Source organism: Indicator indicator, chromosome 14, assembly GCF_027791375.1.
Source record: "Indicator indicator isolate 239-I01 chromosome 14, UM_Iind_1.1, whole genome shotgun sequence".
NCBI classification, from domain to species: Eukaryota; Metazoa; Chordata; class Aves; order Piciformes; family Indicatoridae; genus Indicator; species Indicator indicator.
The window spans coordinates 21,112,354-21,128,566 of NC_072023.1; the positions used below are offsets into that span (position 1 = coordinate 21,112,354).

The window sequence follows — 16,213 nt, forward strand, 5'->3', positions numbered from 1 at the left end:
CTGGAGAAGAGGAGGCTCAGGGGAGACCTTATTGATCTCTACAACTACCTGAAAGGAGGTTGTAGCCAGGTGGGGGTTGGTCTCTTCTCCCAGGTAACCAGTGACAGAATGAGAGGACACAGTCTCAACCTGTGTCAGGGGAAGTTTAGGCTGGATGTTAGGAAGAAATTATTCACAGAATAATTGGCCATTGGAATGGGCTGAGCAGGGAGGTGGTGGAGTCACTGTCCCTGGAAGTGTTGAAAATAAGACAGGATGAGGCACTTAGTGCCATGGTTTAGTTGATTAGATGGTGTTGGGTGATAGGTTAGACTTGATGATCTCGAAGATCTGGTTAATTCTGTGATTAAAAGTGTCTAATCATTCTACATTCCATTTTAGGTTCTACCAGCATTATACTAGAACATGGGATATAGAAATATCTGAGGGGTGGGTGTCCAAATGGAGGGGGACAATCTCTTTTTGGTGGTGTGCAGTAATAAGACAAGGAACAATGGATACAAACTTGAACATAGAAGATTTCACCTCAACATGAGGAGAAACTTCTTTACAGTGAAGATGATGGAGCAGAAACAGACTGCCCAGGGGGGTTGTAGAGTCTCTTTCTCCAGAGACTTTCAAAACCTGCCTGGATGCATTCCTGTGTGGATTGCCCTAGGTGATCCTGCCTTTGGCAGGGGTGTTGGACTTGATCTCTGGAGGTCCCTTCCAACCTCTAACATGCTGAGATTCTGTAAAATGTCAGGAACAAATGAACAGGAATGACTTGCACTAGCAATGCAAAATTCAGCAATACCGCTTGTTGGAAAGACAAGTTGAATGTGCTGCAAAAATTGTACCTTTTCCTTCTTTGGGACCTATGTCATAATTTAGTTTATTTTATTTATTTATTTTATTTAAAACATCTTAGCATTGCTGCTGTTCGTTTAGCTCCAGTGTAGCAGGAAATGACAGCGCAGAATAGATCAAGTGACAGCAACCATCAGCGGTAACTTCTGTACCATCAATAAAGGGAAGCTTTTAAATTTTCAATTGATGAGGTTTCCATTACAGATGCCATGGAGCTGACCCAAGGGACTACATTCAGACAGAAAACAGTTCTTAGTGGATGGACAGCAGCAAACAATATTCAGTTTCTGAGAACACAAGGCTTTCAGTGATAACTTGCTCTTCATTCTCGGCACATGGATACATAAAGGATAAAGCTCTAGATTATGTATAAATTTGAAGACAGCTTGATGATTAACAAGAATGGCTTCCCACATGTGGCCCATAGGTACAACTGTTTAATTTACCCAGAAACTACAGCTGTGAATTTGAACCTTGTGACATGTTTAAGCCAAAGATTACCACCAGCTGAGCTGCTATTGCTGTTCAGTCAGGAAGGCAGGGAAGGTCAAACACACCTGCACATAAAACTCACCACTGCTCTGCTTTTGATGCCACTGGCTAAAGGAATTAATTTTTATTTTCTTTCCAGCCCCATACACTCAAGGCATCCACATTCAGAACAGAACTTAGATCATTTTTACTACTTCAGAATTTATCCAACATTGTTAAATTAGCAGAGCGACTTCAATATAAAGAGAATTTTTTCAGTCAATATACATTCTATTTTAAGGTATACTCGTTCATTCAAATAAAGCTAACCAAGTATGAGAAAGAAAACTGCTGTGCCATTGCTTTGCCAGTCCATGCTACCTTTTCACAGGCTCTGTCTGCACAAGTGCTGCATCTGTCATAGCTTTCATCCACAACTCCATTTCCTTCCCTGTATCTGTGCAGAAATAATAGGTCCTCATGTTTGGATGAGCTGCCTGATTGGAAATGACATGGTCATTGCAATAAAAATGTAAGATTCTGTAAAAGAAAAAAGGTAAATAATGTTACTGGATACCCACTCTAATTTTTCTATAATAAGATTTCTGCAAATAATATTATCAGAAAAGCATACTGGAAGGAATACTTCAGTTGTTTCCTGTCACTGCATTCATGTTTTAAAATAATTGCCTATAGTTTTCAATCATAGCTGCTTCTTCATTAATGCAGTCAATAAAAAGCCCTTAGATTTCTTCAATATAGTAAGAACTATCTTAACTATCTATTAATGCAAATTAATATAATTATTGCACATAAGATTTTGGCATAGATGTTTAAAGTCTGCATGATACAGTAAGTTTTAATTTGTACTTACCACAGTAAATAAATGATGTGCTGCTTAGCAGGCCAAAAGAAGAGCCAAAAGGAGCTCATAAAACAAGAAAAAGGCAAACAAAATATTTAGCAGAGTGATTTAAATAATTACTAAAAAAAGACATGAAACATTCCAAACAACTATTCATGTAATATTGTGATTTAAGTGATACTACAGTGTTATTTTTTATTTATATGTGAAGATACTGCATATCAAAATGAAGAACTTTCATTAGTGGGTACTTCCAGCTGCAGATGTAGTCTACAATTCTAAAAACACCAGACAGTATTTAAAATCCATGAGTAAAACAACAGCAGCTACAGCAACAATAATAACAATTAATCTGTTTTCTCCTTCTAGTAATATTATCTATATTTACATCAGGATAAATACTTAAATTCTCTGCTACTGTATTACACCCAAACCAGACAGAATCGTACCCAATTCAGACAGAATCTGTTTGTCAATTTCAGTTACTGTAAGTAACTTGATAAATTAGAGAGTTATAGAATGGTTTGGAATAGACCTCCAAAGGTCATCTAGTCCACCCCCCCCTGCAGTCAGCAGGGACATCCTCCACCAGATCAGGTTGCCCAGAGCCCTGTTGAGCCTGACCTTGAATATCTCCAGGCATGGGCCTCAACCACCTCCCTGGGCAACCTGTTGCAGCGTTCCACCACCCTCATGGTAAAGAAGTTTTTCCTATCATCCAATCTACATCTACTCTTGTCTAATTTAAAACCATTGCTCCTCATCCTATCACTACAGGCCTCTGGAGACAGCCCCTTTCCACCTTCTTGTAGGCTTCCTAATGAATTCTGAGCACTAGGCTGTTGTGTTTTCAGACAAAAAAACCCCAAACACCTGTTCCCTTACCTTAAAGGCATATTTGCGGTTAATATGGTCCTCAGCAGAAAGCATGGATATCTGAAAACTAGGCAGAAGTATGCTTCCTAGTATTCCTTCTTCTTTCTCATCTGTGAGTGCATAGTCTTTGATTAGAGCAGCAAAGTGTTTTGACACTTCAGCGAAATTCTGTACTTAACAACTCAAAACCACTGACAAAAAGTTTACCTGAGAAGCAAACAACTTAGAGAACAAGAAAGGCAGACTGATTTTGCACACAGGTGTCCATATACAGTCTCAGAAGTGTGCAGCCCACAACAGAAACTGCAGCCCCTTTCTGACAACACATCCCATGGAACATGTATAAACGCAAGTGCCTGTCCCCAAAACCCTGCTATGCACCCTGAAATCTAGGCCACCCGAAAATGGCCACCTTCAACTCTTTCCCAAACAGATAAGCAAGAAAAAAATCCTTCTGACTGTATTAGTTCTGTAAACATTGATGCATGGGAGATACCTCATAGAATCTGTCCTATGGGAAAACACCACAAACAGCTACACTTGAAGAGTTTTTTGGGGGATCAGTGCTTACCTGCAGATGACTTCAAAACTGAAAGGCAGATGGATGTCAAGCCTCTAATTCAGTGACAAGAACACTACCTGCTATCTATTGCCTGCTCAGTAAAAACTGCAAATACCTATGAGACCAGAAGTATTTTTCAATACTGCTTATGATTGTTGACCTTTGAGAAAATCTGCATTCTTTTTCTGATATTGGGTGTATCAGGCTCTAAGTTTTGGTAATTCCCATGAAGAGTTTACATGAAATTACATTCCATTGGTAAAAATACACGTTTCTGATTGTTTTGCACAAACTCTTTCTCCCCCAAAACACGCACCTTTTTTCCCCCAGAACATTGCTTACATAAAACTTTAGACCAATACATTATAATAACAATATTGTATGTTAATTGGAAGCCACAACCAGCTCTTAGATTCAATTATACTCTAGTTAAGCAATAATTGGATGCAATGAACAAAGTCAATCTTAATTGTATTTCAGATACAGAACTTGAAAGACTATCCCCCATAACACTTGTCTTAGTTGAAGACACTGCCCACAACAAGTAACTGAATCTATGAAATTAAGATGAAAACATAAGATATTCCAAACATGGATAACTAATACTGGAACAACTAAAATACATGTAAACAGCACAAAAGGACTACCTTTCATACACAGATTTAAAGACCTTTCCCCAGTTCTTTTTTACTGAAAAAATTCTGAAAAGCCCCAACTTTGGCGTGGCTTAGAAACACGGTGGCTAGCAGGAACCCCTAGGGAGGTGATCATCCCCCTGTACTCAGCACTGGTGAGGCCATACCTCAAGTATTGTGCTCAGTTCTGGGCCCTTCACTATAGGAAGAACATTGAGGTGCTGGAGCACCTCCAGAGAAGGGCTGTGAGGCTGGTGAAGGGCCTGGAGCACACAGCCTATGAGGAGCATTTGAGGGAGCTGGGGTTGCTCAGTCTGGAGAAGAGGAGGCTGAGGGGAGACCTCATTGCTCTCTACAACTACCTGAAGGGAGGCTGAAATGAGGAGGGATCCAGCCTCTTCTCCTTGATGTCAAGTGACAGCACTAGAGGAAATGGCTTCAAGCTGTACCAGGAGAGGTTCAGGCTGGATATTAGGAAATAATTGTTCACTGAAAACAGTTCTCAAACATTGGCATGGTCTGCCCGGGGCAGTGGTAGAGTTGCCGACTCTGGGGGTATTCAAGCAGCATGTGGACCTGGTGCTTAGGGACATGACTTAGTGTTGACCTTGCAGTGCTGGGTCAAAGGTTGGACTAGATCATCTTTCAGGTCTCTTCCAACCAGATATATTCTGTGATGCTGTGATTCTATTTCAGCTTATTTGGCACACTAACATATAGAAATAAAAATTAAGATTACAGAGCTGTTTGAATTTATCTGTTGCTGGTTTTGCTTATTGCTTTTATTGTTTATTTTGGGATGCTTCATATGCAGTGCTTTAGGTAAGTTTAGTCTCTTCTTAAAGCAGCTATAAAGCACCGTTTTTGTTATCTGCTTTGGAAAGCAGAGCTTGAAAACTTGTTTAAAATAAGAAAACTCTGTAAGAAAGCAGAGAGTATATAATGACCACTTAACTAAATGCAGGGCAACTGTATCACAATCAATGCCTGACATTACAGCCTAATTTTGACTCAGCAGTAGTTTATCCAACTGTGCACACTTCTTTGGGCAAGGAAACAAAGCTTAACAATTATATTTCAATAATTTGGAATTTGTTAACTAAAAGAGTTGCACAGCTTTTGTTTCGTGACCTGATTTACCTTCATTAGAGCCACGTTACAATCTAACAGAACAGAATTTTAAATTCAAGTCCCTGCTTTCATCATCACCACTGCTTCTGCCAATCTGAAGCCTCATCCTTAATTGAAACACTTTCTTACTCTTCATCTGCAGTGAAGGCTGCAAATGGCCTTAACTATACAGTTTCTTCTGTTTTGCCACGTTTTACAGTCTTCTTTGCTCTTAGCCTCCTTCAAACTGTTAGGGTTGTACACTGTATTTCAGGACTGAGTACGTTTCCATATGCACAAATCCCATTTGTTTAACCTCTCAGGAGCACTACAGTTAATAACCTGTAAAAGCAAAGGAATCAGTTTTCTAACATACCTATCTCCAGACTGGAATTCTAAGCAGCATTTTTTTTCCAGATAAAATGGAAGTCCGACGTAGCTACCTAAGGGTGCTAACAGATTTCTTGTTCCAAATACAGTAGAGACTTCAACTCATGTGAAATTGGACAACATCTTTCTTTATAAGTATTCATGAACACTGATTAGATTCCCAAAGGCTCGTATATTCTCTTTGCCATTCCAAAGGCAGAGTTTCAGCTCCTCTGCTCTATCCCTTTCTTATCCACATTTCAGCTCATTAATTTGCGTGGAAAAAGCAGATTGAACCTGGCATATTTAGTTCCTAGCAACAGAAGCAGTGAGAGAACTACAACCCAGAATTTAATAAAAAAGATGGCTGTGAATAGGTTTGCCCTCTGAGTGTACCTGTCAGGCAGGAAGCAATTACATGAAGTTGGTAATTAAGATAAGGTAAAAAAAAGATGAAAGTAGCAGGCCTGAATATTGACAGTTGTACAACTTAATTTAGTGGATTACATAGTAGCTTTTTATTTTGTACACTTGAGTGGTGTATCAAAAGTTACCTGCTTCCATTAAAAGTAGTAAACAAAGCTCTCCTGAGCTGAACTTACCTCTGTAGTAGAAAAGACACAGATCTGAGAGCACAAACCACCGCTTCTTCCACAACTTCATTCCGGTACTATCCTGCATGAAGCAAAGTGATCAGGTAAGAACTTTCATTGTTACTTGTAATAGTTCATAAAGTGAACCAGGCACTGCATAACTGTGATGATGTGCTAGTTGCTCATTTTCTTGGCTAAGATATTCTAAGTAGCTCTGACTGCTCATCAGAGACGTGACACAGCAAACATAGATCATGACCCAGGAAGCCTGAAGTTATCATGATTCAAAAATAAGAGCCTATTATTTTAGCATGCTAGAGATTACAATCTACAGCTAACTGCAAAAAATGCATACTTTTTGAAAAAAACAAGAAGAGTATGGTAACACTTGGAGTACATTCTCATTATTTTCTGAAGAAACTCTCTGATGAATGTCATCTTCTTCTACCACTTGCACATCTACAGTAAATTTCTTTCCCAAATAGAGGTTATTCCTAAAGCAATTTCATTTTTGTTTCTGCTTATAACCAATTTACTCTGCACAACTCAGAATGAAAGACCGCCATCACTGCTGCAGTGTAAATAACACACATCCTAGTAGAATCAGCTTTAATAAATACATTGATCTGCTTCAAGAAGAAAAGCACATGTGAATTACCAATATTCTTGTAATAAATCAGTTTTGTGATTTCTAAGAAGAGGGATTCTATAATGAAAATCTGTGGAGAGGGTTTCACGTTGGGGTTGGCTTGGGGTTTGATACTGTGGCCATGACTACTTAGTATCTTCATTAATGACCTGCACACTGGAACAGAGCACAGCTTCAGCAAATTTGCAGATAATACCAACTATGAGGAGTGGCTGATATACCACTTGGTTGTGTTGCCATTCGTTCAGAGGGACCTCAGCAGGCTGGGAAATTGGGCAGAGAAGAATCTCATGAAATACAAAGGCAAACGCTCGGTCCTCTATCTGAAGAGGAATCACTCCATGCATGAGTACACACTTGGCATGAGCAGCTAAAAAAGGAGCTCTGTGGAGAAGGACCTGCAGGGTCATGGTTAACAACAAGCTGAACTTGAGCCATCCTTACACCCTCACAGCAACGACGGCCAAGAGCATCCTGGACTGTATTTGCAGTGCTGCCAACAGATGCAGGGAGGACATCCTCCTTCTCTGTTCAGCAATACTGAGGTCTATCTGGAGTGCCGGGTTCACTGCAGGGCTCACTGGTAAAGAGGCATGTGAACATATTGCAGTGAATCCAGCACAGGGCCAACAAGATGAAGGGATTGGACCATCTTTCATGTGAAGAGAGGGTGAGAGAGCTGCCACTGCTCAGTCTGCAGAAAGAGCAGCTCAGAGGCATCTTATCAACACGTATATCTGATGGAAGACTGTAAGATGATGGAACCAAACTCTTCCCAGTGGTGCCCCCTGACAGGACAAGAGCCAATGGGCACAAGTTAAGCAAAATGAAACTCTGCTTTTATACTGCGAGAGTGCCACAGGTTGCCCAGAGGAGTTGTAGTGTGGTCTCCACCTTTCAGGACATTAAAACTGGCTGGACAGTCCTGAACAACCTGAGCCACTAGCTGACCCTGCTTGAGCATGGGAGGTTGTGCTAGATTATCAAGAGGCACCTTCCAATCATGATAATTCTGTTATTCTGTGACCTTGAAACATAGCTGCTGTTTCCTTCACTACTAAAATCATACAATTGTACACAAAAATGGACTTGGTAATATGAACATAATTTTTAGGAAAGTAACATCTTTACTAAAAAAAAAAAAAAAAAATTCAAATCCAGAAAACATCACCTTAGGAATAGTCAGGTTTTTTTCAGGCTAAAAAGTTTAATAGACCCAAAACAAAGCAAAACTTCTCTCATCTTCATAAAAACTTTTCACTCTCAACACTGAATAAGAATACAGTCCACAAGAGTATCTAAACATGGAAGAATTTTCTACTCAGCAAATACTTCTAGATCTTTTTATCTGATAGTAACTTTCAAAAAACTGACTCCTCAACAGCATGCAGAAATTTTTGTGAGACACCAGTCTATGAGAGTATGTAGGAAATTATATAGATTTTATATATATAGATTCAAATCTATGCATACACATTTGCCTCAGCTGAGTTTAATTCTCACAGAATTCTAAGTGGATTTATAAAATAACTTCCTTATGAGTTTTTCCTCAGTTTTTTTTGATCAAACTACTCTACTCTGAATTTCCTAAAGCATAAGAAAGTGAAAATGGTCTGGTATTGCAGACTGCAATTTTACAGCAGGCTTGGTAACCTGTCACTAAATAGTGAAAAGCACATTCTTCAGATGAAATTCAACAGAAACACCTAAAGTGATCTCTGGTTTTTAAGATTATTATCTTTAGAGTTAAAAAAAACAGGCAGTCCTTTCTTTTCACTTATGTGAAAAAAAAAAAAAATTGCTTAATTGCTGGGATTGGACTCAATGATCTCCAGAAGTCCCTTCCCACCCCTAACATCCTGTGATCCTGTGATTTCCAATTTGTTATTGAAAATATTCACTTAGTTTAAAATAAAAAACAATGAAGAGATACAGCTTAACAAAAAAAAAAAAAAAAAAAAAAACAAAAAAAAACCCAAACCCACACACAAAAACAAACAAAAAAGCAACACAAAAAGAAAAAACCCAAACACCAAAGCCACAAACCAAAAAAGATATGCTGGGCAATAAATCCTTGTCCCATCATCTCAGCATGCCTGAAATTAATTCAGATATTTACTACCAACATCTGCCTAGGTTTTTCAGACCTGTTATATACTTGAGAGATAAATATATATACATAATATATCAAAGTTCTGTACTAGCCTGATACCTTTACTCATTTATATCTCAGTGTTAGCCAGCAAGTAGCCAATTAATTAAAATACCATGTGGCAGTTCCTCATGGCTTACAGCTTCACGCTGGTATTGCTATCATGATATTTTATGCTAATGATTGCCTTTTGTACATTATACACCTTTGTGAGGAAAAAGAAGGGGGCAAGAGGGGAAAAGTACCTGTTTGTAGAGCCAGCCACGTCTGACAACTGGTGCATTAGGATTTCTCTTTATGGAGTTTGACCTCTTTCCAAAATTATGAACCTTCTTTGAAGATCGTGATGTCTAAATTGAATTGAACAGGTGAAAGAAAACGAGACATCAGTATCTGTTGAAAAATCCTAACACGTTTTCTTTTCTTTTAAGATCTTGTTCTTATACTTGTTCCTTTGGGAGACTGCAGACTACCAACTGAATTCCTTTTTTAGATAAACAATTATCATGATGGTTCTGCTGGCTTCAGCATTTCTTTTTCTTTGTAGAAAACATAAAGACAAATGCCAAGACAAACACTTTTTTTTGGTAACAAGAAAACCAAACCATATACATATCTGACCTTCTTAAAAAATAGGCAAAAAGCATGCCAAGCTGTAGACAGAAGTAAAACTAACAGATTATTAACTATGAAAATTTGCATCACCTGGGCATGAACATTCTAATCTTTCCTGCTTCTACCACTGATGTAACACAAGAAAACTTTTTCAGATTTCAGCAAGACAAAACTTCCTCTTTCATAACCTATACTAAATTTCTTTTATTCTTTCTCCTCTCTCAATAATCATTCAGTCTGTGATCATAGAATGGTTTAGATTGGAAGGGACCTTGAAGATCATCTAGTTCCAACCCCCCTGCCATGGGCAGGGACACCTTCCACTGGACCATGTTGCTCAAGGCCTCACCCAACCCAGCCTTGAACACCTCCCAGGGAGACAACCTCTCTGAGCAACCTGTTCAATTGTCTCACCCACTCATTTCCTGTTCCCTCTTCCATAAAAATCAAACATTTTCTTTTTTCATGGTATCAGTGTCTGTCAATCTCATTTAGGATGAAAGGATGAGAGCAGCCAGCACAGAGAACATCACACTTCCTTCCAGCAGAGGAGTTTGACTCTAACACTGAAGATTCAGCAGAGCTTATTATAAATTCTTAGAATGGTTTAGGTTGAAAGGGGCCTTAAAGATCATCTAGTTCCAACTCCCTGACATGGGCAGGGTCACCTTCCACTACACCAGGTTGCTCAAGGCTGCATCCCACCTGGCCCTGAGCATCTCCAGAGAGCTGGTAATCAAGGCTTTCTTGTACAAAGTAGATCTCTTGGCTGGTTTGAATATCCATTATTCTACCTGCTTGCACTAAAGCCCACTCTGAAAATTTGCCCTAACATTTCTGTTACTTATACCTTTTACAACTTTACAGCTATGCAATGATCACAAATGATTAGGAGAAGTAGGATAAATAATCCATTTTAGATTTTATCCTTCTTCTACTTGAGTAACAAAAAGAAATTGGAGAAGTCATAAAGAAACATGCAGTGTTTTGCCAATCCACACTTAATTCTTTTCAGCCTACAAAGATTCTTCTGCAACTCAATGAGCTAAGCATTTACTTGTGTTTTAAACTCTGCAAGAGTTGGTGCCTCAGGGACCGTGCAATGTGATACAGCAAAGCATCCCACTCTGTAAAAGTAGTAAATTTCAAGTAAGTTTTTAAAGCTGTGTTCACGACTCTGCTCCAAATCCAGTGTTTGAACTTAGAAAATATAATCCTGTGCTTCAGCTTCCACATCTCTACTACAGAGACTAATCATAGGGTTATGCTGACTTCCTAAAGGAGGAAGGCTAAATGAGCACTCAGCTTCTGTTGCAAATTAGGGTATAGGGTTCCTCTCTGAAAATTCTCTCAATATGCATCACAGAACTGAGCTGGGGTTTTCACGTGCTTTAGAGAGAATTCCACAGTAGGACAGAAATCATAAACCAAAAATTGCAATTTAAAATGATGTGCAGCTTTTGTCAACAATGCCATTAACTGCATAAGGGAACACAGCTTGGCCAAGAAAGAGTAACACTACAAAAACGAGGTGTTTGCTTTAAGTCTGCAACACAAGGAAACAAAGACATTCTGCATATCTTTCATGAAAGAATCAGGAGGGAATACAAAAACAATCAGTGCTTTTAGTTTCCCTTGGAGATACAGGAGTTTGACTCTGCTCTGTTAGGCTGCATGCTAGGAAGAAATTCTTCACAGAGAGATAGGCCATTGGAATGGGCTGCCCAGGGAGGTGGTGGAGTCACTGTCCCTGGAAGTGTTTAAGTAAAGACTGGATGAGGCACTTAGTGCCATGGTTTAGTTGATTAGTGCTGGGTGATAGGTTGGACTTGATGATCTCGAAGGTCTTTTCCAACCAGGTTAATTCCATGATTCTGTGTTTGCATAGCAAGACAGAGGAAGCCATTGAAAATCTAATTAGAAATAAAATTTAAAAATGTTCACATTTTCATCTGAAAAATTCCTCCCATCAAAAATGGACAAAGGTTTGTAAGAAGATAAGAGAATTATGATATCATAGAATCAGAATGGTTTGGCCAGGAAGGGACCTTAAAGATCATTTGGTTCCAACCCTCCTGCCATAGGCAGGGACACCTTCCACTAGACCAGATTGCTCAAAGCCTCATCCAACCTGGCCTTGAACACTTGTAGACAAAGTCTACCAAAATGGCTATTCCTGTGGCTCCACACTACTTCGTAGTGCTGTATCAGCAACAGGACAGCTTTATATGGCTTACAAGGACCTAGAAACAGACAAAAATGAGACTGCAGTATGCAATAATCTCATTAGCTGGGACTGCTTCCTAAAAGGGAATGCTTACCAGCTTCAAAAACTTATCATGGTAAGGGGTATGTTTTATTTCAGGTGATTTAACAGGAAATCTGATCACTTCTGGTGTAGTTAAAAACCTAGCTCACCTCTTGTATCTACTTTCAAGATTCAGTGGTGCCCAGTGATAGGACTGGGGACAACAGGCACCAACTGGAACCCAGGAAGTTCCATCTGAACAAAAGGAAAAAATTCTGTGCTGTGAGCGTGCCAGAGCCCTGGAGAAGGCTGCCCTGAGAGGTTGTTAAGTCTCCTCCTCTAGGGAGATTCCAAACCCATCTGGACATTGTGATCCTGGGCAACCTGCTCTGGATGACCATACTTTGGCAGGGGGTATTGGGACTAGATGACGTCCAGAGATCTCTTCCCAACCGCTACCACACTATGATCCTGTCATCTATGACCTGAAGGGAGGGGGCACCCATGACCTCCCTAGGCAACCTGTTCCAGTGTCTCACCAACTTTACTGTAGAGATTTCCCAATATCCAGTTTAAATCTACCCTCCTCAAGTTTAAATCCACTCCCTCTCCTTCCCTAGTTTTCTTGCAGGCCCTGTTCGGGTACTGGAAAGCTGCTATAAGATCTCCCTAGAGCCTTCTTTTCTCCAGGCTGAATGAAAGGAATATTCCAACTGTATGAAAGGAATATACAGAGAATCCATAACAATTCAGGGCACACTACGACGTGACCTACATCTATCTCATTTAACCTGTGTAGCTACTAAACTGGTATCACACAACAGCTGTGTCAAGATTTTGATCAGAAATAATTTATAACATTCATACTTGCTGTAATATAAAGTATCAAAGGTTCAAAACCTCCCTACAGTGTTCCAGACTCTGTATGCTCGTAACACAGAATGCATTATGGATGCTTCTGAAAACACAACCAACCACAAGCAGTACTACAAGTCAGGTCTACTAGCAAATTTAGATAGGTATCTCTTTGGTACATCTGACAATAGACCACATTGAATTCAGTTTCACTGAGCTCATGGCGAGTTTTAATGGGTTGCATGTTACCAACTGAGAATAAAACTTCCTTTAATTAAACACAGCATCGCTAGCGCTTTCTAATTTTAGTTATTACAAACAACACTTCAGATGACTCGTGATAATTTTACCTCATACTGCATAAAGAGAATAACTCTTTTATGTTCATGAGAAATTCTGAGCCCTGAGACAAGGAGTATTTTAGGATACTGAAATACTGTAGGTGTAGATACAAACTAATTACGAGTTCTCAACTTTTTAGATCACCTCCTTCTCTTGTTATGTCTGCGATCCCTGGACATCTCATATTCTCTCACATGTATTTAAGGTATCTCAAACTAGAGAAACAGACAGAAAGGGCAAAAGACAACAACTGAAGGGTTCAACTACTTTTTAGCTAGTAGAACTGAAAAAATATAGGACATATTGCAAAGCTCCAGCTTCTGGAGAAGGCAAAGAGAAAATAAGGATGGTAACTGAAGAGTCCAAATACTAACTGCATGCTGGAAGGTATAGAAATTAACACAGCTAGGGAACTTACAGTCACATCTGGTACATTTGGACCTGTTGTGAGGCATGGTCCCTCCAACTGATGTTTCCAAAATCAGAACCTATGAGGCTACTCCGTACAGTTGCAGTGCTGAGAAAGAAGCCTGGAATTCCACCCACTGATATTCACTCTTCCCAAAACCCAAAGAAAACAAACACCAGCAGGATTTTGAACTCTGGACAACAAACTAGTCAGTAGCTGGGCCTTGCCCACTTCACCACACTGCAAGCTGCTCTTGTCTCTCCTTAGATGGTAAAGGACACAGAATTTACTTGAGGCTTCTTTCCTAGTTTCAGAACTAGCCCACCAGAAGTAATGATTAACACTAAACTTACTGAGCCTTGGTGAACAGGAAACTGTCTGCAAGTGAACTCAAACAAAAGAAATCCAAATCTTTGCTACTTTGAACATTGGTCTAAAAATATGTTTTCAGTCTTCAAGGCTTAAACTATCTTCCAAACCACAAACCAACATGATGCTGTCTTCTGGATTTTGTAGGCAATTTCAGAGCCTTCCAATATTGCAGTTTTCCATGAGCCAAGTGGGTTTTCTTCTTCAGCATTTTAGCTTGGACCAGCAGATTACTCTTACAGATCTCCCATTTGGTTTGCATATAGAGCATATAAGATTCAGAAGGAACACTAGTCTAGTGTGAATATAAACCATCAAAACAGTACAGATGTTTGGCCCCCTAAGCACCAATACTGCCCTTCACATTGCCCCTGTTTGCTATGCTGCTTGCTAATGTATCTCATGACTATTACTCCAAAATTTCTGGCTAACCTTAATGGTGAGAAGACATGTATGGCTATATCTAAATTATCCCGTTAAAGATAGCCCAGGCTTCAGTTCTGTATGAAACATCTATAAACAAACTGACGAAATTTATATACAATGTGATACATCCTAGCTGTAATGGAGACATGAGGGGCTCTGCAGCAGCTCTCCTGGGCTGACTTACTGTGAGAAAACTGGTAGCCTTATTCTCCTGACAATCAGGAGAGCAATGAAGAACAGGGAAGATGGACTGTGGAGTGCGCCTGGTAACATGACTGACTTTGCACATTAAAAAGCTGATTTCCTGAATGCATTTCAGGACATACAATCAAATTTGTCTAGGTAGTGGTTTTGACAGTGGAGAAAAAGTGAAATTAAAAAAAAAAAAAAAAAAAAAGGAGATAACTACAAACCCACTTTATTAATTTAAGAAAGAGATGGGGAAATATATATCTCTGTCTCAATCTCAAGTCTGTGTAGGTCTTTTTCACAGTCAGAGGTCTGTACTAGTGGCTTCAAGTTTTCAAATTCACTTCAAGCTAATAGGGAAGAAGCAGCACTTAACAGTGGTAGGGTGTTATCTGGCTAGTAGGATGTATATAGAGGAAAAAGAGGATTAGAAATAAGACTTCTACTGGGGAGAGACTGATTTTTGCTTCATCTTATACTAGCCTCTCTCATGCAACTGCTTGTTACGCACAATTACAGTTCTATTTTACCCGGACAAACCGAATCAACCGTTTGCGACTGAGCAATTTCCCTTAACAATGCTTACCCAAATAACTGATCAGTCACTCAAGATGTTGCTATTCACAGAGATTAGAAAGATCAGACTCTGTAAACAATTTAGGTTTATGCAATTCATAAGATCTGAGACACCTGATAAAAATTACAGCTTCAGTGATAACTTGTTTCAAGCACTTCAATTTCCAAATCAAATACGAAAGCAGTCAAGTGCCCTGAAAAAGATACATGCTTTGTTTCTCTTTTCTGATGGGATACTAACATACTAGTATCTTGAATGACTTGAATTGTGACTTAATTTGGACAAAATGACTTACCCTGCCCACAGGGCTCATTGGATGAGCAGCATAATCTGATGTCAGATTATAGTTAGTTGCTTCACATATCATGCTTACTGGTCGCTCCTTCTTTTCTTCAGATGTCATTGCTGCAGCAGTCCTGAAAACAGAATATGTAATAGCACTAGAGCATGCTGTGTGTGCAGACTGCTATTAAAAAGCACCCCTAGATGCAGCATAATGCAGCCTGTGTCCTACTTTTCCCATCAGAAAACAATTCACACTTCATTGTGAAGTTACTCACGCTACATTTTGAACTTAAATCCGTCCTAGATTAAATTTTAAGATGTTGTTTTAAAATAGAACTTTTGTATTAGAGCAAGGTATTGGTGAGATGAAAAAAAAAAAAAAAATCAGGTCTAACCATGAAATGGAAATGCAAAGAAATGCTCTCCAAAGCTTTGTCCCACTGCAGTGAGGCCATACATGCTTGTAGAGCTTCACATAATGCTGTCCTGATGGCTTTCTCAGCTATCGTGGTGAGTAGAACATCCAACACCCAGCCACACATAAAACCCTGAGAACAGGCTTGCATGTTGCATACACAACTACTCATACTGTTCTGTATGACACAAAACTGAGGATGCAAAGGCAGCAAAGCCAAGTTACTATTCAGTGACTGAGAAAGTGTCTCAACTGTCCAAGAAAATAATTGATTGCGGAGAAACCATTATGCAAAACATGACAGGTTAAAAGCTAAGCAAGTGGCCCTAAATTATTAAAAAACTTACTCCCT

At 39.4% G+C, this 16,213-nt stretch overlaps 1 protein-coding gene across 2 annotated transcripts in view; it reads right to left on the reverse strand.

The window, feature by feature from the left end:
* The window catches only part of PLEKHA5 (pleckstrin homology domain containing A5), a 64,734-nt gene extending 49,157 nt beyond the window's left edge, over positions 1–15,577 (reverse strand). For both annotated transcript variants that reach the window (XM_054386704.1, XM_054386705.1), the window contains exons 1-5: positions 15,457–15,577; positions 9,377–9,481; positions 6,340–6,412; positions 3,071–3,171; positions 1,702–1,817 (exon numbers count right to left, since the gene is read on the reverse strand). In XM_054386704.1, coding sequence (XP_054242679.1) covers positions 1,702–1,817; positions 3,071–3,171; positions 6,340–6,412; positions 9,377–9,481; positions 15,457–15,564 — 503 coding nt within the window. In that variant the 5' untranslated portion in view covers positions 15,565–15,577. The remainder of the gene's footprint in view (positions 1–1,701; positions 1,818–3,070; positions 3,172–6,339; positions 6,413–9,376; positions 9,482–15,456) is intronic.
* Between the last annotated feature and the right edge of the window lie 636 nt (positions 15,578–16,213).